This window comes from Cryptomeria japonica, chromosome 6 (assembly GCF_030272615.1).
Source record: "Cryptomeria japonica chromosome 6, Sugi_1.0, whole genome shotgun sequence".
NCBI lineage: Eukaryota > Viridiplantae > Streptophyta > Pinopsida > Cupressales > Cupressaceae > Cryptomeria > Cryptomeria japonica.
Genome location: NC_081410.1, coordinates 680,106,490 through 680,134,117, shown reverse-complemented (window position 1 = coordinate 680,134,117; position 27,628 = coordinate 680,106,490). Strand labels below are relative to the sequence as shown.

At 34.5% G+C, this 27,628-nt stretch overlaps 1 protein-coding gene across 1 annotated transcript; it reads left to right on the top strand.

Moving 5' to 3' along the window:
* The first annotated feature begins 6,053 nt into the window (after positions 1 to 6,053).
* On the top strand, positions 6,054 to 21,082 carry LOC131069242 (serine carboxypeptidase-like 50). The gene is made up of 2 exons (XM_058004605.2): positions 6,054 to 6,686; positions 20,334 to 21,082. The coding sequence occupies exons 1-2, from the start codon at positions 6,054 to 6,056 to the stop codon at positions 21,012 to 21,014; spliced, it is 1,314 nt and encodes a 437-aa protein (XP_057860588.2). The 3' UTR covers positions 21,015 to 21,082.
* Positions 21,083 to 27,628: the final 6,546 nt, after the last annotated feature.

The window sequence follows — 27,628 nt, the reverse complement described above, 5'->3', positions numbered from 1 at the left end:
GATGGTATCCCGATTTCAAATCAATTTTTGTGAAGAATCGGGCCCCTCTAAGCTGGTCCAAGAGGTCATATATCCGGGGAAGTGGATACTTATTTTTGACTAAAATTTTATTCAAGGCCCTATAGTCAATACAAAGTCTCCAAGTTCCATCCTTTTTCTTTGCCAGAATAATGGGACTGCCACAAAGTGATGCACTTGGACGAATATGTCCCTTCTCAATAAATTCTTGTATTTGCCTCTTAATTTTATTATTTTTTAATACTGATCTACAATAGACTGGTTCATTGGGCAATGGAGTTCCTGGTATCAAATCAGTAGTGTGTCTTACTTGGTAGTGTGTAGGCACCCCAGTTGGTAACTTAAACAAATTTTCATATTTTGTCAAAATTTGGTCCATTGATCTTTTTTGTTGTGTTGTGGTGTTTGTGATGGCATTGGAATTATATACAGACTTCGTTTCTTCTTCAGAATGAATCATCAATAATATGAATGTTCCTGTTTTGGCAACCAACCTCCTACATTGCTTAGCACTAATCAAAGAGGTAGTGTATGCAAGGCTTACCTCTGGTATTTGGTATTTTTGGTCACCTAATCTGATTGTCACGCTACAAGGTCTGGACTCATAGACACCATGGCACTGGTACATATATGGTTGTCCCAAAAAAACATCACAAACATCTAAAGGAGCCACATCACAAATTACCTCATCTTTGAAAGGCTTTATAGAGTAGGAAAGGCGACACTGCTGGTGCACTTGGATATCTCTCCCTTGACTTATCCATCCCATAGAATATGGTTGCGGGTGTGTTGTTGTTTTCAGATTCAATCTCTTCATGGTCTCCGCTGATATTAGGTTCTTTTGACTTCCACTATCAACAATAAAGTGCAGGGCTTTTCCTCTGACCCACATCTGTGTGTGAAACAATATCTCCTCATCTTCTCGGGGCAATATCTTTGTAGTAGCTACCGTTTCATATGGATCAACCTCAATGACATGTTCATGACTTTCTTTTGTGCAATTTCTGCCACCTTAGGTTCTTCCTTGTCCTCATGCGTCTCCATCATTAAGCTTTTTATGGTTCTGCAATCTTTTGTGTTATGAGAGGGACTTATGGAATTCACACCACATATTGTTCTCTTGTGTCTTCTTCATACCCCATGCCTTTTTTGTTGGTGAATTGGGAGAAGATTCCTTGGAGGTTTGTTTCCATGTAGTTTTGCTACCTTCACCCTTCCATTTGTTATTTGCAAAGTTATCCCTCCTTCCTTTCTGTTTGAATTTCTCCTCAATTTTTGTAGCAAATTTGTATGCACTAGGTAAAGTTTCTATGTTCATGAATTCCATTTTGGTTTGGATATACCTATGGAGTCCACTCTGATATCTTAAAACTCAGTGTTTCTCACAATCTTTGATGCCAAGTTTTGCTACTAAAGCATGAAATAGATTAGTATATTCCTGAACAGTTTGATCCTTTTTTTGTCAAAGCAATTGCCACTACATATATTTTTGTTCATATGCATCTACAGGAAAATACTCTTCCTTTATGTGCTCCATGAATCCTCCCCATGTGGGTTTTTGATAAAAAATGAAAGTTCTGCCAGTTTCTGCTGCCTTGGATGCTAACTTCGCTTCCCACGAATCTTTCACATGATTTTCAACTTTGAGAAGAGAGAAAGTTATTTTCTCTTCATCTGAAAACTGGTTGACAGAGAAATACCTTTCCAGTTTTGAAACCCAATCATCAATGACATCTACATCAATCTTTCCTTGAAATGTAGGTATATCGAAATTCACTTGCACCTTGAATGGTGTATACCCTGTGAATGGTGGGTTTGCAGGTGACCCACGACTTTCCAGCATTTGATTGAACTGCTCCATCATTTCCTCATGTTGTTTTGTTAATGCATCTCCAACCAACGCTTTAATGTCATCGTCGGTCTGCAACTTAGCCATCTGCGATCATGTGCGTCTCAAAGGAAGGTAGTATGAAGGATTCCTTGTTTCCAACCCCAATATTTGATATGTTGATCACGTGTGATATGACATCTAGGAGCGAACTTGCTCTAATACCACTGATCGGAATTATGGATCTGGATGACAACACCTAAATAAGAACCTGCGGTATTGTGGAAGAACAAGATAACATAGAATTGAAGCAAGCCAAAAAGTGATCTATTCAGTTCAAAAATTCAACATATAGTAGTTCATGAGATTCCAAGGGTCACAAAAACCCCTTGAGAATCGAAACCCAACAGTCACATCTGTTTATTACATAATAAAATCTAAAACTACGAAAATTTCAAAAAACTATATGAAAATTTGTCCTGACTTTAAGTAGGCATAACTTTCTACTTGGGACTCGAAATTACGAGCCGTTTAACTCGTTGGAAAGGTTTCCAAGAGTTGGAGGTGAAGTCCTGAAAAATTTGCCTATGACAAGGTTTTTAAGGACAGGCCAAACTTTCAAGGGCTGAAATGCCCTGAAGGCCTTCCAAAATGCCAATTACTAACATATAGAAAAACTAAAAAAATATATAAAAATATTTTGTTTTCAATTTTTTCACATTTGCTTCTGATCAATGGAATGTGATGATTGCAAGATATGCATGAGATGGATTTGTTGACAAGACTGGACAATCTTCCAAGCAAATGAAATTGGCAGTTGTAAAGCTGGCATCCTCTCTGCTTGTGCCAAAATGAGGGTTTTGGAATAGGGCATAAGCATCCATCAAAATATAAGGGATGTGGAAGGATGGAAATCCATACCTATTGTGGGGTTCAAATCATCGAATGAATCGGAAGTGAAGCGCAATAGAAGACTGCTTTTGTCCACTCTTGAATCTTCGATCAGTAACAATTTAAACAAATAATCGAAATCGCCCCCTTGGCTTGTAGGGGAAGCCATCGAATTATATTCAATTCCTGCCTCAAATATATCCTTCGTCTCCAAGCAGAAATCATTAAGACAGTTTCCAGAAGTCTCTATTCAGAATTTAAGTTTTATTTTTTATAAATAAAATTAACGCCAGTTTAAAATGAAAACATTAGAAAACAAGATTGTCACAATTGTTAAAGAGGTACATGCATCCTTTGATAGTTTTGTCAGAATTCCCGTCATATACAAAGTTTTGTGACTGTGTGCCTGATGAAGGCAAGAGCTGGCTCGAAGCAGGAGTAAGACCTGTAGGAAACTCATGAGCAATGCTTCGGAGAGAGAAAGCACTCTACTAACAATCTTGAATGGTTGAGCACACAAGGTTATCAAAAATTCTATATTGTAATAATTTCATGCCATTCTCAATGTGATAAGAGTTGTCTAGATTTCTTCAAATTGTTAGAAGGTCAAAAGAAGTGGCTAAATCTTATTGGATTGGTTTGTTCTAGAGTTTTCTAGATTTTATATTATTTGGTTCAACGTATAAACTTTTGGGTCTATTTAGTTTTTTAATATTTTATTTCACAAAAAATAAATAAATGAACAGCATGATCCAATGATATTTATCATAAAAATGGGAGTATAGCAAAAGGAGCATGTCCACTTGTATTAATTCATTATAATTTGAATCTAAATACGTATCCCTCCACTCTTACCTTCCTCCACCAAAATCATGGTGATTTTACTATAGCAATCCTCTTCTACTTCATTTGTCTTTGAATTTACTGTAAAAAATCACATCCATTTAACTATACATTTTTATTTAAATTAAATATATTCATTTATTTTTAAATAGATTTTTAATTAGATTATATAAATTAATATTATTTATTATTTTAATTATATAAAATTATATCTATATTAAGTATGTCATTTTTTTTTTTATTCATATTGTTTTTTATCAGTATTTTATTTATTTTGTCATAGTCAATTTTTTTATTAATATTGTTTAATATTATTTATATTTTTGTGCATATTTTATTTATATTTAAATTTTAATTAATGAAACATTAATATTTTTTTATTTAAATTTTATTGACTTAATAAGCTTATTATGCACTAACATTATTGTCATTTATACAATATTTATTCAATTAATTTTGAATATTTAATAAATAAAAAATTACATATTTTCTTAATGAGTTTAATATTATATTTAAAATTAATCAAATGATGAGTTATAATTAATATTATATAAATATAATTAAAATAACAATCTCTTCCTCTATCAATATCATTCTTTCTATATAAATCTCTCTAATTCTCTCTCATCTCTCTATTTCACCCTCCCACTATATCTATATATATGTGCACATTCTCTCTCTCTCTCTCTCTCTCTCTCTCTCTCTCTCTCTCTCTCTCTCTCTCTCTCTCTGAGATGCACATACTCCTCGTTTCTCCCTCCCTATATCTATCTCTATCTCTCTATATTTCCCATCTTAAATTACTACTATATCTATATATATATGTGCACATATATCTCACATATATCTCTCTCCATATCTATCTATCTATCTCACTCATATGCGCACTCCTCGTCTCTCTCTCTCTCTCTCTCTCTCTCTCTCTCTCTCTCTCTCTCTCTCTCTCTCTCTCTCTCTCTCTCTCTCGTTATCCATATATCTCTTTTTATATCGCTCTATCTATATCATTCCCCTTGTCCCTCTCAATAAATTGGTCTCTCTCTTATTCAGTCCACCTCTCCTACTCTATTTCTCTCTCTCTCTCCCTCTTTCTCTATCCCTCTCTTTATATCCCCTATTTCTCTCTCCCTCTTTATCTTCCCCTCCCTCTCTCTTTATATCTTCTTTTATCTCTATCTCTCCCTCTCCCTCTTCCTTTAAATATCTCTATCTCCCCCTCTCTATCCCCCTATCTCTCTCCCCCTACCTCTATCTATTTGTCTCTCTCTTCCACCTACTCTATCTTTATCTCTTACCATATCTTCCTTTTCGCCCTCTATCTCTACACATGTCTTCGTCTCTTTAGCTATCCATCTCTCTTCGTTTCTTCCTATACCTTTTTTTGTATATAAGATCCTATATCTATTTGTCTCTTTCTATAACTCTCTCTCTCCCTACCTCCTCTCTTCTTTAATTATACCTCTCCTCCTCCATCCCCATCCCCATCCTCATCTCTCCTCTCACATTAAATCATTTCTAAATATAACAAAATAATCTTGAATTGATTTTGATATCCTGATGCATTTAATTGATTCTCTGAACCAAGGAGGATTATTTACTAATATTTTACTGGAATAAATTAAGGCCGAAAAAGAAAATAACTTTTAGTTCTCAATTGAATATCATATTTGCCTGATATTAGACGTGTGTGTTCAGATCAGATTGAAACCTCAATTTTATATTTACGAGTGTACATTGGGAATATTTGACTAAACCACAATATACCTAATATCTAATGTCCTCCAACTATTCTCATTTATTATTTCAAAGTCAAATTTCAGACCAAAAAACAATTGATAAATAATTCAAGGAATCCACATCCCACAAGAATATTGTTTATTATTAAATGTTTAATAAGGATAAAAAAATGTTTCTTATTAAATGTTTATAAGGACTGACTCACCAAAAACAAATGATGTTTAATATTAAATGCTTGAATTATATCAAAGCTTTCACAGCGGACAATGCATTCCATAAAAAATTGTTTTTTTTTTTAAATTGAATTTCACACTTACTATTATTAATATAAGTTAAAGAAAAATGTTATTTTTAAAATTATTTAAAATTAAAAATTAAATTTAAATTATATATTTTTAAAAAAAATTATTTTATGTACTGATTGACTAAACTAAATAAAAAACTAGATTGAATGATGCAATAGCATCCTACCTTACCAACCTTACCAACCTTACCAGAAAATAATATTAATTTTATTTTTTTTAGTTTTTTTATATTAATCAAACATGAATAAATAGAATAGAAATAAATTACAGTATAATGAAACTGCAAGGAAAGGCAAGCTTAACCATATCAACAAGAACAGCTATAAAGAATTACATCCAGCTGAACCACCATAACAGAAATTAATATTAAAAATAATTCTTCTTTCTTTTAACCTTCTATTTGTTTCCATCCAATATTGCCACCCAAAGCAATGAAGAAGATGAACAGGACAATTTTAAGCACAGTTGCCCTACTAATTGCAGCGCTGGTGACAATTACAAATGCAGCAGAAGAAATATTTCCCAAAGAGGCCCTGCCAATGGCATCAGGGTACCTCACCATCAAAGAGAAGCCCGGCGCCCAAATGTTCTATGCATACTACGAAGCAATCGAACCGGCACTCCAACTTTCGGACAGACCGATTGTATTGTGGCTTCAGGGGGGGCCCGGTTGCTCCGGACTGATTGGCAATCTGTACGAATTAGGCCCCTGGAGAGTCGCTCAAGACCTCCGCCTGCACAAAAACTCGGCCCCATGGAACCGTGTTTTTGGCCTTCTCTTTCTTGACAACCCAATCGGAAGTGGCTTCAGCGTTGCCCCCACCGACCAGGATATTCCCAGCAACCAAGAAGAAATCGCCAAGGATTTATACAGCGCACTGCAAGCATTCTATGATCTCAATCCTCTGTTCAAATCCCGGCCCTTCTTTGTCACGGGCGAGAGCTACGCAGGAAAATACGTGCCCTCGCTGGCATATTACATGGTAGAGCAGTTAGAGAAAGGGGGATTCTTACGAATCGACGGCGCGGCTATTGGCAATGGCTTCACACACCCGGTTGTTCAGGTAAGTTTATTACTTACTGTGGGGAATGAATGAATGAGTTTTAATGACGTCTATTAGATCATTAGTTTATGGGATTCAGAGTAGCAGTTTGCAAATTCTTTTTTCTGTCAGCCTTTCTGTTGTGGATTTTGATTGGTCTTGTGAAGTTTTGTCCTTTCTAATATCTCTTTCATATTGGACCCTTTCAAAATTTCTTCATACTGCATATTAATATCTTTATAAGCTGCACATTCAAAGATGAAGTGAAATTCAGTTTCGACTATCTCTTTATTATAAAAAAGACAAATTCTTTCCTCTCAATCCTCCTTCGGGCATCTTAGATGGTGGGACCAGTTCTGTTGAGGGACAAGCAATCTAGCCTTTCCTTTAATTGGCACCCTTAGATAGTCTTTATCCACATGTTCATTCAAGGGTTAAACTTTTTGATATAATGTGATTTTTTTAAGGATGAAACTAAATTTTCATTTTTAGTTGATAAGGACATTAAAACAGATATACAGTTAAATTTAAAATTTTGAAACTTCTATTGAAAAGCATCTTATTGCAATGAAATGACTTAATGATTACATTCAGATATATAAAAATTTAAAAAATTATAGAAAATAGAAATTATCCTTGATAGAAGTAATTATGTACAAGTAAACTAAACTGAAACAATAATGTAAAGATAACTGAATTTGAACATACAAAATTTTTACACGGTAAATTGCTCTATAATATTTGTTACTTCGTTTTATGCTTTTCCCTGTCTTATCTCATTTACTAATTTATATACCACGACGGGAATCCTCTGTATTTACCATTTGTATTTCTTTCTTTCTTGCATCTCAATACAATTTTAAAAACATATGGTTATCGTGCTTTTCGAATTATGGGATTAATTGCTTGGAGTCTATAACACTGAGGGGCGTTAACAATTTACAGTTAACCGTCTCTCATATAGGATGTGCGTGGGGCAGTGCGAATTGGCTATTTCTGTCGTAATTCCTTAAAGAGGAAAAGTGGCCATTCGAAACTTAAGATTGCTATAATTTTCAAAAATAGACATTTGATTTTCAAAAGTGAATTTATGGTTTTTTTTTTAATCAGATGAAAACTAAGTATATATCTATATATAAAAGCTTATGAGCAAACTAAAGAAATGGAGAATTTTATACCAAACATGTAATTATGTGGGATTTCTTAAAATTATTTGTCATTCTTAGAGATATTCATATCCATTCATGTCCCTTGAAAAGAATATGTGTCAGTCTTGAACCCCACACACTAAGCAACATGTTAAGTCCAGAGAATGTCAGTCAATTATGAGTGTTTAATACTTTTTGTTAATTTAAACGAGCAGAGAAAATACATAATAATGAACAAAAACCCACAGAAGGAAAACACACAACAAAGACACGAGACATGAATTTATAGTGGTTCATCATGAAGGCTACGTCCACTCTCAAGCAGAGAAAACTTCTTAATAATCGTTATTAATCTCAACATACATGGACTGCACAAAGCCATTTATACAATCACATTCAGAAACCAAGAGTTGGGAGAAGGCAAATGGTCATGCAACCATTATGTTTCATATTCCCAACACTTTTAAACCTAAAAGTCAAAGCTTGATGCGTGATTTGATTTAAGCCATGACTATCAGATTTGTCAAAAAAATTCTTATCTGTTCACTTTTTATAACAGTTGAAAAGTGTAAGACCATAACTCGACAAACAACTTGTGGGTTGGAGTAAAAATCAGAAAAAAATAAAAATATGGTCAAATGTTAGAGCCTACAATTACACACAGTTTTGTTGTTTTTATCACAGTTTTGCTGTTTTTATCACAGTTTTTTTTCACAATTAAAAATCAGTTTTTTTTTCAAAATTAAAAAACAGTAAAATAACATTGACTGTGATTTAGTCAAACAGGGCGTGGTTTTTCAAGGGACATAATCGCTAGACAAAGCAATCAATGAATTTACGAGATTCATGTTTCTACGCCAAGAAGCATACTCCTCGAAACAAAGTACAGTTTTGCTGGGACACAAATTTCAGAGCTCAAAGGTAGTTTGACGTCAGAGCTTTTGGTTTGTTTTCTATACAATGGGGTTCCACATATATCCAGAATGATGAGAGGAAAAGGCTCGTCCACTTACCCGGAACACTTTGTGGTGCACGTATTGACCAAGGTTCGCAGTTCATCTGAGGGCGGTGCCCAGAACATTCAATGCTATTTATTAACTTTTATCGTGGTCAGATTTATTTATTAGATGATAGCTAAAATATCCATGGCCCCTGTTGCCGTGGCTAAAACATATATGCTAGTGATAATAGGAAATATTGTTAATGAATATATAGCAAAACTAAAAAGATTTTTAAAAAGATTTTGAATTTACATATTTATATGGTAATATATAATTATAACAATATAATAATGTAATTAAACAATAGGATAATAATTTTTTATTTTGTATTTGGTAAATTAATGGTACATTTGGAGTAGCTCTCTTTATATTATCAAGGTAAAAATATTACATATTCGACCCACCCATACTAGGAGAAGACAAAATGGAAACTTAAGCACCAAATAAAATGGTACACTTGACACTCCAAAATCGTATTTGTGTTTATGACTCATATCACATATTAGCGTTTAGACATAGAAAAAAACCAAACCAGAGTGAAGGACTATTCTGCAACTAACAAGTTTAGTCCCCCATCAGAGACCTATCCACATACACACCTCCCTGAGCCATATTTCCAACTCCATGGCTCAAACCAAGCGCCTCATTCATGACCATGTCTAGAACCTCTTCTCTGATGGTTGGCCTGAACTCATCTTCCTCCTCCTTGTTGTTGTCACTTAGAAAACCCTCATTGTAGTTGTAATCCTTTATCCAGTCGCCACCCTCGATCAACATCAATCCTAGCAATTTCTTCAGGAAGGTGATATTGCTTGAGATGATGGGCTTTTGACTCTCAAAAACCATTGGGTCTAGAAAGGAGAGCATTGGTAGCTTGGGAACCTCCCTGCCTTGGCACCAAACCACAAAGTAATCTTGAGGGTTAGGGATTTGCATCTCCTCATTCACATTTGCCACCACTAGGTCCAATTCCCTCAGGAAGGACTCCTTGAAGATCTTGTAGAACAATTGTTTTGCACCCACTTTGGACTCACCAATCATCAACGTGATCACCAAGAACATGGCAATGAAGTTCATATTCACTTGGTAGCGGTGGGTGGTGAATATGAATTCCACCCTCCCCCTCCCCCCCAAAAAAAATCTTCCTCACAACATTGATGATAAGCCCATGGGAATAATTGGACACTACCTTGAGTCGTTTATTCTTGACTTCTCCAAGAAAGGGCATTTGCCTTTTATCTAAGATTAAGTTGATAGGGGTGTTCATGGATGTTGCCACCAATTTATGTTAGGCTTGTTTGAATATTGTTGATATTGTTGTCATTGATGTCAAACCAACTATCCGATTTGGACCCGATAGTGTATTTGGCTCATATTGGTATGGATATTAGTTTGGATGTTGTATGTGATGTTGTATGCAGTCAGTATGTGCAGTTCTTTTGTTATGGATAGATGTTGTTATTTTTGGACAGGCGTTATGATGCAGTGTGATGGAGGTAATACAATGTGGTAATCTCTAGAAGATCCTTGTTCCAGAATTTTGAGTTCTCATTGATCCCGGTATCAATCATGTGTTCCGGTATTATCTGTTTTGATAATATCAGTAGTATCTCTTCAAGTTTCGTGTTGCAGTATTCTTGGTATGCTTGGAGTCTACGGTTTGGAGATGTTGCACTTAATTTTGTTATAATGGGTCGATATTCTTGGATCACAAGGGCTTCACTTTCTAGGCAATATTATATCATGTGCATTCATATTAGGAGGTTTAATATCTCAAAAAATAAGTTCAATATATTGCCTATTTGGTGAAAATAGGGAGTTTCTTAATTCGGGCTATGGAAAATGCAATATATGGTCAAAATAGGGGGGTTTTTAATTTGAGTTGTGTATTGGGAGGGGGTGACAAAAAAAGATTTTAAGGCAATATTTTTTGAAAATAGGGGGATTATTTAGTATACCATGAATGCACGTGTTATAACCCAGGTTCACTAAGTAAAGCCCATGTGTCTTGGATCCGGATGACTCTGCCCCATTCTAATAATCTCAACATATACATTGGCAAATGAAGTATGTAAAAGGAAGCATGTAGAGATCTTATGGAGGCTGACATGAGTGTCTTGATAACGTGTTGATCTTGGCTTACACACTATTTTGTACTTGTGCCCTTGGGTATATATACATATACATATGTAGTAGTATGAATATGTTTGATGGTATGAAGATGTGTGATGTGCGAAAGGGAGCTATCAACAAAGGTAGTAGTGTGTGAAGTGTGAGTTACAAACGACAAAAGCAGAGAGTGTTGCAATGGTGCAGTAGTCCTTCACTGGACCTACTACAGGACAGTTATACAAAGATCTCTAACCGGATCTGTTGTAGAGTTTGTGAATTGTAATCTGAGCTTAATCTGAGAACTGATCTCATGCATTTGTAGATGCAATCCCTTTCGGTTCAACCTTTTATGTTGTTGTGATCATTCTAGTAGTGAGTTGTTCCTTTGTATCTTTGCAGTGAGCAATACGGCAGTGAGATGCTTTTGTAATCTAGCAGTGAGCCACCCCTGTTGTAAACACCATATAACTAGTTAAATATTCTCCGGAGAGTGAGAGTTAACACTCTCTGTGGGTTTTCCTATTTGGGTTTTCCATTTATAAAATTTGGTGTTTGTCTTGTGATTGTGTTCTTCATGTTTATACTACATTTGATGTTTCATATTTGTTAAGTTTGTTGGATGAAGTTTGATATCTCTATGGAAAATTAAAATTAGGGAAGAAATTTTTTCAATATTGATTCACCCCCTCTCAGTATTCTGGTGCTTTCAACATAATCAACAATTTCACCTATTGCACCAGTAACCAAAGAAAATATGTGAGAGAAGCAGGATGGGCATAGAAACCATCAACAAATTCCTTCCATTATAAAGGATAAAAGTGGCATAATTAGATCTCCACCCCCAAAGGAAAGGATCGTTACAAAATCTCAGCTCTATTAGTTAGTTATTGCTTTTGTTGCTCGAGCATGCCAATACTCTTGTCAAGTGTCCTTGGCATACATATTCACTCACTGAGGATTATGCCAAGGATAGCGAGATCTATCCCATCATCCTTGCTATCTTATTGAAACAATGTTTCATTATTATTTTGCCATAAATGAGACATGTAATGGCAGCCATCATGCCAAGGAACCTGCTGCCAAAATCATCCAAGGTTGGGACCATCTGACATGGGATTCACGTGGTGTTATCATGCACCATGCGTGGGATATTCATGCACCGTGGCAATCTTAGTCAGCTCATCCACTATGTCATTGCTCTCTATAGACATGCCTCAACTTGAAATCATCAAACATTTGAATCAGATTTTGAATTGGCTTCAACCATCAATCGAGCTTCTAGTTGGGTATGGTGCATTGTCAAATTACATTGATTGTTATTAGTGAGTCTCGCTCGGGATGGAGACACCTCACATTTATCTCCTTTTTCATCTACAATCTCATAAGAGAAGCTTTGAATTTTGCTTCAAATTGTTTGTGGCCACCCCAAGATATTCTGATTTCTTTGCATGAATGTTCCTGTAATGCTCTCGCGCGATGCACTTAGCCCCACTAACACTAGGGTTACCTCTCAATGCCCCATAAAAATTGATCTTGACCTAGCCCTCCTCGGGAGCACTCCAAACTACATTTACTCTTAGGTCGACAAGAAGATCAACCAACCTGGCTCCATTAACGGGGAAGGATAATAATATTATTATTATTATGCTAAGTAAGGTGCAACAGAGCTGCAAAGAGCTTATATTGATATCAGAAAATTTTTACATTGTATTGGCAAGGCATCTGAGCATTGCTCAAGCATACCAATCTAGACTCCCAAAAAACTAACTAAAAAGTTGACAAAAAACTTGAATACAAAATTCCCCATTGCACGGGGTTTCAATAAGTGAACTAACACCTATCATATCCATACCATTACATAACTATATGCATTAACAAAAATCTACAGCATAGCAATATAGACATGTAGAACATTAGATATGAGAATATGTAATTCTTAAATCCCTTAGCTAGAAGCCCTCCTCCTCCTCCTCACTATCAAGGCCCTTAACTCTTTTATATTCATTAATCCATTCACCCCCCTCATTCAGCTTCAACCCCATTCAGGAGAAAAACTCCACACTCCAAAAAGTCACTTCATATATTATTTTGAAATCAACAATAGAATACAACATACTTACAGAGAAAGCTTCTCACAAGAGTATCACCAACCAAAGAGATAGAAGTAACTCAAGAAATATAATTCTTACATACAACCTCCATCTCACACACCTAATATATAAAAGATCTACAATACATGAAATTGCCAAATAGTATTACAAAGTAATGAGTTAAAGGCACCTAAAAGGTTGTGTCCAACTTATCTCTAATCCAAGATTCTCTATGATGTGTCAAAACGCAAACCAATGTACTCCTTTACAATTCATTTATGTGTCTAACACATTTTTATATTTCCCATTTCAAGAGAACTTTTGGAGGTTGTAGCTTTTGATTCAGAAGTCTAATTGATGAACTATTTGAAGCATTAGAAAGCTCATTGAGTGCTCTATCAAGTTATAACCACTACACTTTTTGCAACCACTTTCAAGCCCAAAAAATGCCTCTAAGGCCTTCAAAATTGACTTTGAAACTTTAAAAAAATGAAAACTTCAATATCTTCAAATCCAGACTTGATTTTGCAACAAAAATTTAATTACTATTTAGCCAATTTATGGCTTTGGGGGAAATTTTGGACCAATTTGTGCTAAAATGTTAACTTACTATAATGTAACCTTATGTAATTGTAAGGTTGAGAGACCATTTTCCTAGCTATATAGACGCTATGACTTTTGCTCATTATACCAATATAATTAGAAGCTTGATGTATGCTATGGTCTATAATAAACTATACATCTCCTAAATAGTGGGAGTCTTGAAGCATTTTATAACTAATTTTGGACAAAATCATAGGGATGTAGTTAAGGTCTTTAGATATTTTTAGGCCACCTTTAAGTACTATGCTTGTTATTATGGTGTTTCAACAAAAGACCAATACTAAATGTATATATTCATGGATTTAAGGATTTTTATTAGATAAGAGATGTCAATAGTAGAATATCCACTTGTAGTTATTTATTTAACTTATTTGGTTGTGTTATTAGTTGGATGAGCAAGCAACAAGTTGTAGTTGTTTTTTCCATTATAGAGGCTAAATACATTGCAACCACTCATGCATGTCAATAGGTCATCTAGCTTAAGAGACTATGTTTATATGTAGGACAAAGTTAGTGAGCTATCATTTTTAGCTGTGATAGTTAGAGTCTCATATTTTTTGGCAAAGAACCTAGCCTTTCATGTGATGATGAAGCACATAGATGTCTAGTACCATTTTTCTTATGTCATTGTAGAGGATGGGGCTGATGTTGGAGAAATTTTACACTTATAAGAATGTGATAGTTGTCATAGGTGAATTAACAAAGTCAATTAACATTGAGAAGTTAAAGGGGTGTAGTGAATCTATGGGCCCAACCCCTATTAGATAATTGATAGTTTTGGCGTTCCTTTTACTCTTGTAAGGTGTTCAAAAAGTGGGAGAATGTTAGGAAAACATTTCCAACCTTTCATCCTTCACTATTAAGACCAGAAAATTTAATTTTTACAATATGAACACAAAAATAAAAACTTATACCTCTAGAGATCATTTTTGGCCTTGAGAAATTTTGAAGTGACCCTTAACCTGAGTAAGGTAGCTACAATGGCATATAACTAATTGAGATCTATATTGTATTAAAAAATAATCAATTGAATTTATAAATTAAAATTTGTAGCCTTCAAAAGATGGGCATTCCATATATTGAAAATGTAAGAGCATCTATGACACATAACAGAGCTATGAGAAGGAGTTGCACTTATTAACCAACTTATAACATGTGTTAGTCAAATAATTAGATATCCTTCAATGGAGATAATGGGAGCTAAAATATAGTGCCCAAGTTGGTGAGAATATCCTAACTAGCTTATGGCATGTAGAAGGAATGTGCTATTTTTATCCTATGGACTCATCTTGGGATTTAGGAACTAGATACTTTTACTAGGGATTTGGGCACCACATTTTGGGTGGTTTTAACTCATAGCTTTCTAATGCCATTTTATGGTTTCATGTATTGCTTCTCCCATTAATTGGTTGCTTGAGATAGATTTTTAATAGTAAGTTTTGTAGGTATTGTTATGTTGCCAAAATTGCTCTAGATTTCTTGTCAAGGCGATGCCCCTATAAAGGCTTAAACTCTACAAGTGTATTGTAACCTTGATTTATTGAACAATACATTGAGTTTCATTGGATTGTTGGTTTCTCCTAAAGGGGTTTTCCACACAAATCATTATTTTATGGTTTTTTTTGTGTACATTCTCATGTACTTGTTTATCATCAATTTAATTTTTGCATATACCTCCTCATATAGATTAGTGTAGGAAGCATATTTTGCACATCAACTAGATTTTTAACTAGAAAGAATCCACTCACAAATAATATAAGAAATACCTAATCCTCCTCTCTATATTTATTTTTAATATTTATTTACTTAGCATATTGTTTGGTATGGAGGAATCAAATTACTAGAGGTCCTTATTATGTAGCTCCTATAACTTCTAGCCACATGATGGGGGGCTATAATAAATGGAGAGATGGCATTATCACCCATCTTCAATGGCTTGATTTGATACCTTGGAGTATGTTGAGACTTTAGATGAGGTTCTTGATTTTCCTTCAAAGATAGTTGATCCACTTTCACTTCCTTTGGCTTCTTATACAAAGTAATTTGAGATTTCCGTCATTCTTGATTAGTAGGATCATCATCACTTTTTAAATTTGGAGGACATATTTGGTATTTTAGATTTATGGTTATAGGATGGATTCTTATCCATTATCTCAGACTTGGTTTGTCAATCTTTTACTACATATTTGGAGGATAGATTTGAGGGAATGACTTAAATCACACATACTAAGCTTACACTTCTAGGCTTAAAAGTGTTAAACACTCAAAGTTGACTTACATTTTCTAGGCTTAATATGTTGGTTAATATGTGTGGTCACACTAAGAATACACTTCTACGCTTAAAAGTGTTAAACACTCAGAGTTGACTATCATTCTCTAGATTTAATATGTTGCTTAATGTGTGTGGTTTAAGGCTAGTCACATTTGAGGGGCTCTCTCTCCTCCTTAATGACAATCATTTCAATCCTTTTGTCACATCATATTTGTCTTTGGAGTTTGTTCTACATCAATTTCCACATAGTTCTAGTTTGTCACCTTCTTCTTTAATTGATTGGATTGTGGCATCATCATATCACTTGGACAAGGAGACACATGATAGTTTTTGAAGACATCATCTTCATTCTTCATGCTTCCATGTTTTCCAACATATCCAAAATGGGAACCATACTTGCATATATACATGGTTTTGTTTCTTCCTAAGGGGAGACAAGTGGTTTGTAAGTATTGGGTGGGTGCAAGAAGTTGGGTCCCAATTTCACGGAAGTCTACGAGAAAAAAAATTTGCCGCTAGAAACGAGTGCCCGTTTTTTAAGAAACGGGCACCCGTTTAGCTTCGGAGCCCCGACCCATAAAAATAAAATGGGTGCCCATTTAGGATCGGACCACCGTAGAGAAACGGGTGCATGATTTTTAGAAACGGGCACACGTTTCTAATAACGAGTACCCGTTTCTAAAAACGGGCACCCGTTTCTGAAAAAGGGCACACGTTTCTTAAAGTACTATAAATTTCAAAACGGGTGCCCGTTTTTTGAATTTTAAATAATGGGCGCTCGATTTATAAAAGGAGCGAGAAACACACCTATGCCTCATTTTTGGCTTCGGGTTAGGCTTGGTGGGACCAAGCCTATGCTTGGACCTCCAAAAAAATGGCTAAGGCACTGGAATACCAGAATTCTGCCTTGCCGTAATTTTTTTAAGGTCTTCCTAATCGTTTTTTTTTATGAAACAAAAACCCATTAGATTTCTCACTGTCCTAATTTCAAAAATGTAAATTTCATAGTGATATGATTAGTTTTACTATTTTTGCATTATTTATTAATCGAAAGTGATACCTAAATGTAAAATAGTGAGGTTTAGTAACAATTTAATAACTTTTTTGTTTTTAGGTTTTTTTGAAAATAAATTATATGACATCAATCTATATACAATTCTTTTGAAGATTAAAAAATATGAAATTTTCATCAAATTATGGTGGTCGTACACCAAATGTTTTGAAAATGTACTTTATAGTCAATTAAAAATTAATTAAAAAAAATATATTCGATATAAAAATAAGAAAAAATATTGTCTTCAATATTTGGTGTATTAGGTATCTTTTCCCAGAAGGATTTGCAAGCATTCTTTTATTTACGTCAAAATATGGTGGTCGTACACGTGTGGTATAGTCCTAAAACAAGCATTTTGAAAAAGTGGTTTTTAAATATGTCTACTAAAAAGAAATTTCTACCATGTGGGTATTGAAATAAATTACATATTTGAAAATTAGACTCCAAGCACTACATTTTCTATTAGTAAAGTTTTTTCAGATTCAAACCTTAAGTACCTCAAATTTTGACCTCAATCGACAAAAAAATTGAAAAATAGGGAAAACACTTCCACTTTTTGCCCAAAAGTGGGACTCAACTTCTTGCACCCACCCTATTGGATTTTATTTTTTCTTCAAACACTTACCATTTGTGAAAGAGATTATTCATTATGGAGGGGGGCTACATTGTCTCTCATTTCCTTCTTATGGAGGGGGCGACAATTGTATTCTCATGATGGATGTATTTATTGGGAGGTATTGGTGTTGAGACCTCCTTACATCTCTTTTTTGGAGAGGAGTTTTGTCCCATGAGGTTTTCTCTTTTTCTTGTTTGTGAGAAATTAGTTGCATGATTAGTTGTACATGGATACCTAACATGGCCTAGTTGTTGGGACCCATCATCATATCATATTGCATTTTGCATGATAATTCTTCCCCCTAAGTTGCACTTAAGGGGAGCTATTGGAGTAAATATTATTTACTTGTGCTTAAGTCCAACTTAAGCAATTATCATTTAATAGTTTTAACTGCATTTAATGTTTGTAGCTAGGTAGCTGACGATTGTTGGCATCTACCTAACTTTGCATCCTATTGAGACACATGTTCACATCTTGTGTTCTCTCATATCCCACTCTTGCATATTTAAGAAAGGCTATTGAACATTATAAAGTATCTCAACAATAATATATCATTTCCTAGTGAAATTTTTATCTATCTCTCTCTTTTTATGGAAGTTGTTTGCATTCATGATATTGACTTGGGAGCTCACTCCAACATTTTAAAATTAATGAATTTTGACATAACTCATAAGATTTATTTTTAAATAATTAATACAATATTAATTATTATTTTTTATTTTTAAATGGGAATGTATGAATTCAAATGGTAAACCATTGGGCTTTCTTAGTAGAGATTGGTTTGAATCTAGTTGTGGATATTCTACAAACTTGTACCTCTTATGACTCAAGTAAATAATCATCACATCTTAAGGGAAAAGGTGAACTATCGAGACTCTTACATTTAATTTTAAATGTGGAATACATTAATAAACTTGCACCATCGAAGATGAATTTGTGTAGCTATGTATTATTATATTATGCATAACTTAATTAGATAATTTATGTACTTGTCTATAATTATGTTTTTAAATGAAAACAAGATCTCATCATATAGCTTTGTGAACTTTTCTTTATTTTTAAGATATGTGTCTCTTCTTTGTATTTTTATCATTGTATTTATTGTATAGAAATTTATTAATGGAATAGCTCAAATGTAATATGTATTCTTTGTTCATTGTATCAATTATTTGGACAACACTCCAAATTAGAAGGTTTGACAAGGAATCCCACTTTTGAAAACTTAAAACCTCATTTAAAAGCATTTTAAGGATAAAATTAAACACCACAATTACTAATATAAAATGTAAATTCAATTATTTTTGTGAGATTTTGCCAAGATCAAGAGCTCAATGAAATGTACAAAATAGAGACATAATATGGGACAAGAATAAACTATATTCTCATCAATAGAAAATGATCAATAATCATCATTACATAGTTACATACAATGTAGATGAGCTTGCTTATATAGGCAAGGCTAGGGATATGTGAGCACACAAACATGACATGTGGCTCAATAAGAAACAAGGGTAGGTAGGAAATAGGTGTGGGTAGGTAGGAGAAATAATATAATAGTCCACATGAGGTGGATCACCCACTGAATGTGGAGTGTAACAACAAGATCAACACCATAAAAGGTGGAATTTCTCCTACACACACTATCCCAATGTGGCACAAACACCCAAGTGTCTCATACCCAAACTATTATGAAATGCATTTCCTAAGTAAACTTAAGTAAGGTGTAATAATATCCATGATGAATAATTATTTACACCAACAATTTTCAAGCAAAATCTTTAACCAAAATGTCAAAATAATTTACTTATTCAATTTTAAATAAATGTCCACCTAAACTTCAACATTATTAAATAAATCTGTTAACATAATTATCAATTAAAACTAACTACAATCATATAAAAAATGCCATTTGTTAATATCTCTATTTTATTTTTAGATTTTAACAATATTTTTGTTTTGAAACTTCTTTACACAAAGTTAGTCAATTAGAATTATAAATAAGAGGGCACTAAAACCTATTACATTAAATTGATATTGATATCTAAGCAGTTCAAATTTATTATTATTATGGATGTAGGATCGGATCTTGACAATTTGTAAACTAAACTATGACAAAGTGAGATGTAAATTTTTCAAAATGGATGCCCCCTTGTCTAGATATAGCAAATTCCATAGAGCCAAGAAGGGCTCCCCTTGTCGTAAAATACACCTAATGATGTTGGATATTTCTTCAATGTAAATGTTAGACATGTTAAGTACCGATATTCGGAGGTCCGTATGTCATTTTAAGGAGCAAATGTACAAAGAGGGTCATCCAGACAGTTTTATCTTTCAGCATTATTGTTGTTTCTTTTTCTTATCAGATTTTTAAATCAAGATATACACTAGAAGATTCAAGATATAGAAAAAAAAAAAGAAATTAAATAGACATTGTATTTTTCTGTTTTAAATTTTTCATGCTTATCTGTTTTGTGACTATTTAACTTCACAAACATTTTTAAAAACATTCACTCATTTGAATCATATGAAAGAATGAATGAAAGAATTTTAATGACATTCAAAAGATCAAAGAATCTAAAAATAAGAAACACAACATTGACATTTTTTTTCTTATCAATTTTGACTAAAATACTCTAATTTTGTGATATCGCATCACTTCCAATAACTCATTCGGATTGTCCACTTCAAATTGTTTTCGTACAGAGTTCCTCCACACTATGATGAAGTAGAAAATGATAAAATAGCTGGGAAATATAATCCGTGTAAATGCAGGTACAGGCACATGCGAGCGTGGCCTACGCCGTGGGGCTGATCGACTACCAACAGAAGCTTTACCTCGAAAGCTTGCAGGAAGAGGCCGTCAGTCTGACCACTCAGCACAAATGGAACGACGCCCGCATTGCAAGAAACCGCGTCCTTGGCTACCTGAAAAATAGAACAGGCCTTGCAACCCTTGATGACATGAGGCGGACTGTTCCCTATTACAAATTCGATAACGGCACCGACTACCTACGTCTCTTCGTTAACCAGGGGGGTGTGAAAGAGGCTCTCAACGCTCATCCCACCGCCACCTGGGTCAGCTGCAGGAACACCGTGCGCCGGAGGATGCGAGAGGACATTATGAAGAGCACTAAATGGAAGGTTGAAAGACTTCTGTTGAAAATACCAGTTTTGTTGTATCAGGGGCAGTTCGATCTCAGGGATGGCGTTTTGTCCACTGAAGACTGGATGCGCACTCTGGAATGGAATGGCTTGGCTGAGTTTTGGCGGGCGGAGAGAAAAGTATGGCGAGTGTCAAAGGTGCAGGCAGGATATGTGCGCTCTTATTCAAATCTGACGCATGTTGTTGTAGCGAGAGCAGGGCATCTTGTGCCTGCCGACCAGAATCTTCATTCGCAGGTGATGATTGAATCGTGGGTAGCTAAATCTCTTGCTACTTCAGCGGTGCAGTGATAGCCGAATTTCTTTTCCTTTCTATCCACACCTTTTCAATGAAATTGAGATTTTAATAGCGTTTAAGGGTTGTGATCATGCAGCTTTAGTCCTGCTAAAAGTAGAGGATACTTTACTGTGATTTAGTTAATGTTTTGATTAAATTAAAAATTACAGAGCTAAGTTTCAATGCTTAAAAGGAGAGTTCAAAGATTACAATGCAATCAATTATTTAAAGGAAAACCTCATTGATTTTTTTTTATCAAAAAGTATTCGAATGAATGAAAAGTTTGAAAGTAGAAAATGTTGTAACGTTATTTAAAATATTAAAATTCTAAATAAAATTTATGAATATAAATTAGATATAATATGTATATAAATTTAGAATTATAAAAAGTATTTCATGTATACGTAAGAGTCAATTAAAGATCAAAAAAGTTATAGGAGAAAAGAAGCTTTATTAAATCTTTTTTGCTTTCATCCCACTATAACATTAAGAAAATTGGGCTACTTATTAAACTGATTGTTGAAGGATAACTATTTCTCATTCGCATTTTAAAAAGAATTATGTGCATCAATATTTAACTACCCTTTTTAATAAGTTTGATAATTTTAAAGTGTTATACTTAAACGAATGAGTTATAAGTTTTAATGCAAATGCACCTACATTGAAATATCAATATCTTTAATTGAATCCCCATAGCTAGAAAACTAGAAGTACTTAACCATCTTGTAAAAATTTTAGACCCTTTGTATCATTTAAAAAAGAACCAGAATGAATGGTTTGAAGTGGGGTCTTAATTCTTTGTTTTTTTTATGTTAAAAGACAAGTATGCCATTTGTTTATACATTTGTAATATTCTTTGAACTATTTTTTTCTCTTTTAGTATATACAAGTCATTAACAAAGTAATAATCATTCACCTTACTCTATCAAGAAAACATCAATACTTAGTAATTGAATAATTGACAATGCAATGTTAGGTATTTACAATAGCTTTTGAATAGATCTAATTTAATTGGATTGATCTGAATTATGGATTCGGATGACAACACCTGAGTGAGAACCTGCGGTATTGTAAATTCTGTTTACAAGAACCAGAAATCATAGAATTGAAGCAAGCCAAAAAAGTAATCTATTTCATTCGAAAATCCAACATATAGAAGTTCATGATATTCCAAGGGTCACAGAGACCTCTTGAGAATCGAAGCCCAATAGTCACATTTGTTTATTACATAATAAAATCTAAACACTACGAAATTTTCAAAAAACTATATCAACTTTTTGCATTCTGCATTGGGCACACAGATTTGGCCAAGGTGACAAAGCATTCCATCCTGCAGATAGAAATCATTCACTTGCTTTCCCTTCACTAATTGATTATAAACATCTGCAAATTCAACATCGTTCTCATACAAACAAGCCCAGGCTTCAGTTTGATGACCACATGAGTTCAAAACCATACTTATGGCTGCAATTGGAGGCTTGCTCAAATAGTCTGCTACTTTATTAGTGCTTCCCTTCTTGTGGTGAATATTAAGGTGAAATTATTGAAGATATGCTGACCATCATTGATGTCGATCATTCTGCAACTTCCCTTGTGTTTGCAAAAATTGAAGGGGTTTGTGATCTATGTGGATGACAGTCTCCTTACCCAGAATGTAATGTTTCCACTGCTTACAGGCTTGAACAATAGCATACAGTTCCTTGTCGTAAGTAGCATATCGACGCACTGTATCAGAAAAGGTCTAACTGTGATATGCAACTGGATGACCATGTTGCATGAGGACTGCCCCTAGAGCATATTCCGATGCATCTGTTTGTATTTCAAATGGCTGTTGTAGGTCAAGAAGAGATAAAACTGGTGCAAAACATAACCTTCACTTTAGCCCCTCGAATGCTTCTTGTTGAGCACTTGTCCATTTAAACTTTGCTTGTGTCCCCCCCCCTCAATGACTGATTTAGAGGCCAAGACAGATGAGAAAATTCCAACACAAACCTGCGATAAAAGTTTGCTAACCCGAGGAAACTTCGTAACTCTATGAGATTTCTAGGAGACGGCCAGTCCTTAATCACCTATATCTTCTCTGGATCAACATGGACACCCTCACTATCAATAACATATCCTAAGTATCTGGTACTCTGCATACCAAAGGAGCACTTTTCTTTGTTTGCATAAAGCCCATGTTCTTGTAAGGTTGAGAGAATTTTTTTCCACATGTTGCAAATGTTCCTCCCAAGTTCTGCTGAAGATGAGTATGTCATCCAAATATACCACCACAAAGGAATCAGTGAATGGTCTAAGTATATCATTCATCATTCTCATGAATGTCATTGGAGCATTTGTTAGACCGAAAGGCATCACTAGCCATTCAAACAATCCCTCTTTAGAATTGAACGTTGTCTTCCACACATCTGTTGATTCAATTGGTACTTGATGGTACCCTGATTTCAAATCAATTTTGGTAAAGAATCGGGCCCCTCTAAGCTGGTCCAAGAGGTCATCTATCTAGGGAAGTGGATACCTATTTTTTACTGAAATTTTATTCAAGGCCCTATAGTCAATACAAAGTCTCCAGGTTCCATCCTTTTTCTTTGCTAGAACAACAGGGCTACCACAGGGTGATGCACTTGGACGAATATGTCCCTTCTCAATCAATTCTTGTATTTGCCTCTTAATCTCATTATTCTCTAATACTAACCTATGGTAGACTGGTTCATTAGGTAATGGAGTTCCTGGTATCAAATCAATAGTATATCTCACTTGGCAGTGTGTAGGTACCCCAGTTGGTAACTTAAACAGATTGTCATATTTCATCAAAATTTGATCCATTGATTTTTTCTGCAGTGTTGTGGTGTTTGTGATGGTGTGGGAATTATAAATAGATTTCCTTTCTTCTTCAGAACGAATCATCAATAAAATGAATGTTCCCGTTTTGGCAACTAACCTCTTACATTGCTTGGCACTAATCAAAGAGGTAGTGTATGCAGGGCTTACCTCTGGTATTCGGTATTTCTGCTCACGTAATCTGATGGTCACCCTGTGAGGCCTAGACTCATAAACACCATGTCGTTGGTACATATATGGTTGTCCCAATAGAACATCACAAACATCTAAGGGAGCCACATTACAAATTACCTCATCTTTGAAAGGCTTTATAGAGTATGAAAGGCGACACTACTAGTGCACCTGGATATCTCTTCCTTAACTAACCCATCCCATTGAATAGGGTTGCAGGTGGGTTGTTGTTTTCAGATTCAGTCTCTTCACAATCTCTGCTAATATTAGGTTCTTTTGAATTCCGCTATCAACAATAAAGTGCAAAGCTTTTCCTCCGACCCACATTTGTGAATGGAACAATCTCTCCTCATCCTCCTGGGGCAATATCCGTGTAGTAGCTACCGTGGCATATGGATCAGCCTCAATGACCTGTTCATGATTTCCTTTTGTGCATGTTTCTGCCACCTTAGATTCTGCCTTGTCTTCATGCATCTCCATCATTAAGCTTTTGATGGTTCTGCAATCTTTTGTATTATGCGAGGGACTCTTATGGAATTCACACCACATACCATTATCTTGTGTCTTCTTCATACTCCATGTTTTTTTTGTGGGTGAATTGGGAGAGGGTTCCTTAGAGGTTTGTTTCCATGTAGTTTTGCCACCTTCACTCTTCCATCTATTGTTTGTGAAATTATCTCTCCTTCCTTTCTGTTTGAATTTCTCCTCAATTTTGGTAGCAAATTTATATGCACTAGGTAAAGTCTCTATGTTCAGGAATTCCATTTCAGTTTGGATGTACCTATGGAGTCCACTCTGATATTTTAAAACTCAGTGCTTCTCAGAATCTCTGATGCCAAGCTTTGCTATTAAGGCATGAAACATATTAGTATATTCCTAAACAGTTTGGTCCTTCTTTTGTCGAAGCAATTGCCACTGCATATATTTATGTTCATATGTGTCAATAGGAAAATATTCTTCCTTTATGTGCTCCATGAATTCTCCCCGTGTGGGTTTTTGATCAAAAATAAAAGTGCTACCATTTTTTGTTGCCTTGGATGCTAACTTTGCTTCCCACGAATCTTTCACATGGTTTTCAGCTTTCAAGAGAGTGAAAGTTATCTTCTCTTCATCTGAAAATTGATTGACAGAGAAATATCTTTCCAGTTTTGAAACCCAATCATCAACAGCATCTGCATCGATCTTTCCTTGGAATGTGGGTATATCAAAATTCACTTGCACCTTGAATGGTGTATGCCCTATGAATGGTGGGTTTGCTTGTGACCCACGACTTTCCAACATTTGCTCGAACTGCTCCATCATTTCTTCACGTTGTTTTGCTAGTGCATCTTCAACTAATGTTTTCATGTCATCGTCTCTCTACAACTTAGCCATCTGCGATTGTGTGCATCTCAAAGGAAGGTAGTCTGAAGGATTTCTTGTTTCCAAGTCCAATCTTTGATATGTTGATCACGTGTGATATGACATACAAGAGCGAACTTGCTCTGATACCACTAATCCGAATTATGGATTCGGATGACAACACCTGAGTGAGAACCTACGGTATTGTAAATTCTATTTACAAGAACCAGAAATCATAGAATTGAAGCAAGCCAAAAAAGTAATCTATTTCATTCGAAAATCCAACATATAGAAGTTCATGAGATTCCAAGGGTCACAGAGACCTCTTGAGAATCGAACCCCAACAGTCACATTTGTTTATTACATTTAATAAAATCTAAAATCTATGAAATTTTCAAAAAAACTATATGAAAATTTATCCTTAATTCAACTAGGGGCTAAAAATGCCCTTAAGACCTTCAAAATTGCAAAATACTAACATATAGATAAACTAAACTAAAAAAAATATAATTCAAAAATTCTTCTGTTCATGGATAGCCATAATAGCTACAAATAGGTGAAGGTCAAAATAAGATAATAAAAGCTATACAAAAGCTTTGGATTTAGTTGTGAAGCCACCCAAGACCAATGTGACTGAAGAAAAGCAATAGAAGAATCTAGAGAGAACTAACACTCATAATCAATTGAGCTAGTGATCTTCAACATGGGGAGAGGTGAGGGATAATTATATAAGAAAATATGGGCGTATAAATTCAAGAGGAATAATTACTCCCATCAACCCAAAATAGATGGGAGTTTTACCTACTTGGTAAATGCCAAATACATGGTTATGCCAACTTAGGTAAAGACAAACAAATGGATATGTGAGGTGGCAAGTAAATTCAAAAGAGGATGTGGCATTCAACTACCCAAAGGTGGGTGTGAATGACACATGTGAGTGTAGGATTATGTCACGTGTTCTCATTCTAACCATTATAATATGACCTAAAAAAACTTAATAATGTGTAGGAAAAATAATTATTCCCTAACATAGGAGAAAATAAAAAACCTACACTAACAAAAAGACTAGCATGAGACAATGATATTATTAAAAATCTCTTAAAAATTAGTCTCAACCTCAAATGCATAAATATACACAATCACACATCAATCCATATTTCATTTTCTCAAACATCAATGTCTAACTCAATCAAATTATCAAGAGTTTATATGGTCTTCTTTCTTTTAGCTTTAGGCTTTAGATTGAAGGCCTAAAACAAAAAAGCAATAAATAATTTTGATCTCGCACTTGCAATATTGTCGTAAAAAGAAATTGTGGCCCCAATATGAAAAAAAAAAGACTAATAAAACTGAGAATTGAGGTCGCATGATAGAAAATAGTTTCTAGAGAAAAACAAATTACAATAATTTAATATTCTCCTAAAAAGACACTTAGGACAAAAACATGAAAAGAAACACATAAACAAATTTTTGGAATGGATAAAATGTGTGCATTAACAAATTATTATAAGTGTAAAACTAATATTCAACCACTTGAATTCAACAAACGTAATGTATTTATAATTTCTAAACCATGAAACAAAATGCAAGCAAGCTTGAAGCTAAATTATAATATATAAAATAGAGTGTAGTTAAAATAATCTAGAGACCAAATTATTAGAGAAGTAATTATAAAAAGAACAATACAACAAATAAGAATGGTATCATTTATATAGTCATCCTCTAATAAAAATCAAAGAATATTGAATCTAAGAAATAGGAAACATTAATTTAAACTCGTGTATATCGTGTATATCTTTTAGTCACCACATAAGCAACATATATATCCCATGACTATAAAAGACATTGTTTGACAAGAGTGACACATTATAAGAAAGGGTTGAATTTTGATTTAAAAAAACATTAAGAGAACAAGAGTTATGTTCGAAATTAAGATTTGTTACATATACTCATGTGAGCTTTGACTAAATGTGAATTTCTTCTTGAATTGTCATGGTCATCCCTTTGGTCCTTCCTATAGCCCTTCTTAGCTCCAGTCTCATGAGATGGATGAGCACCTTTCACCTTGTGATCCTATTGCCCCCTCTTCATGTGTTGACAAACCCTTCATGGGGTTTCCCCTCCTACTTCCCTTTGTGATGCAAATTTGGATGGTAGTATTGCTTGGATTGTTGTTTGTAGATGGAGGAAAGGTCTTTCTTCTTCCTCAAGTCCCAAACTCATACTTGATTTTTGGGTGAAAGGTCAACTCAATCTTCATGTGGGGCATTTGTAG

Bases quoted from the DNA above. Each gene is read 5' to 3' on its own strand.
- LOC131069242 (XM_058004605.2), top strand. From the start codon at position 6,054: ATGAAGAAGATGAACAGGACAATTTTAAGCACAGTTGCCCTACTAATT. The intron at 6,687-20,333 runs GTAAGTTTATTA...GTGTAAATGCAG, and splicing joins TCACACACCCGGTTGTTCAG to GTACAGGCACATGCGAGCGT.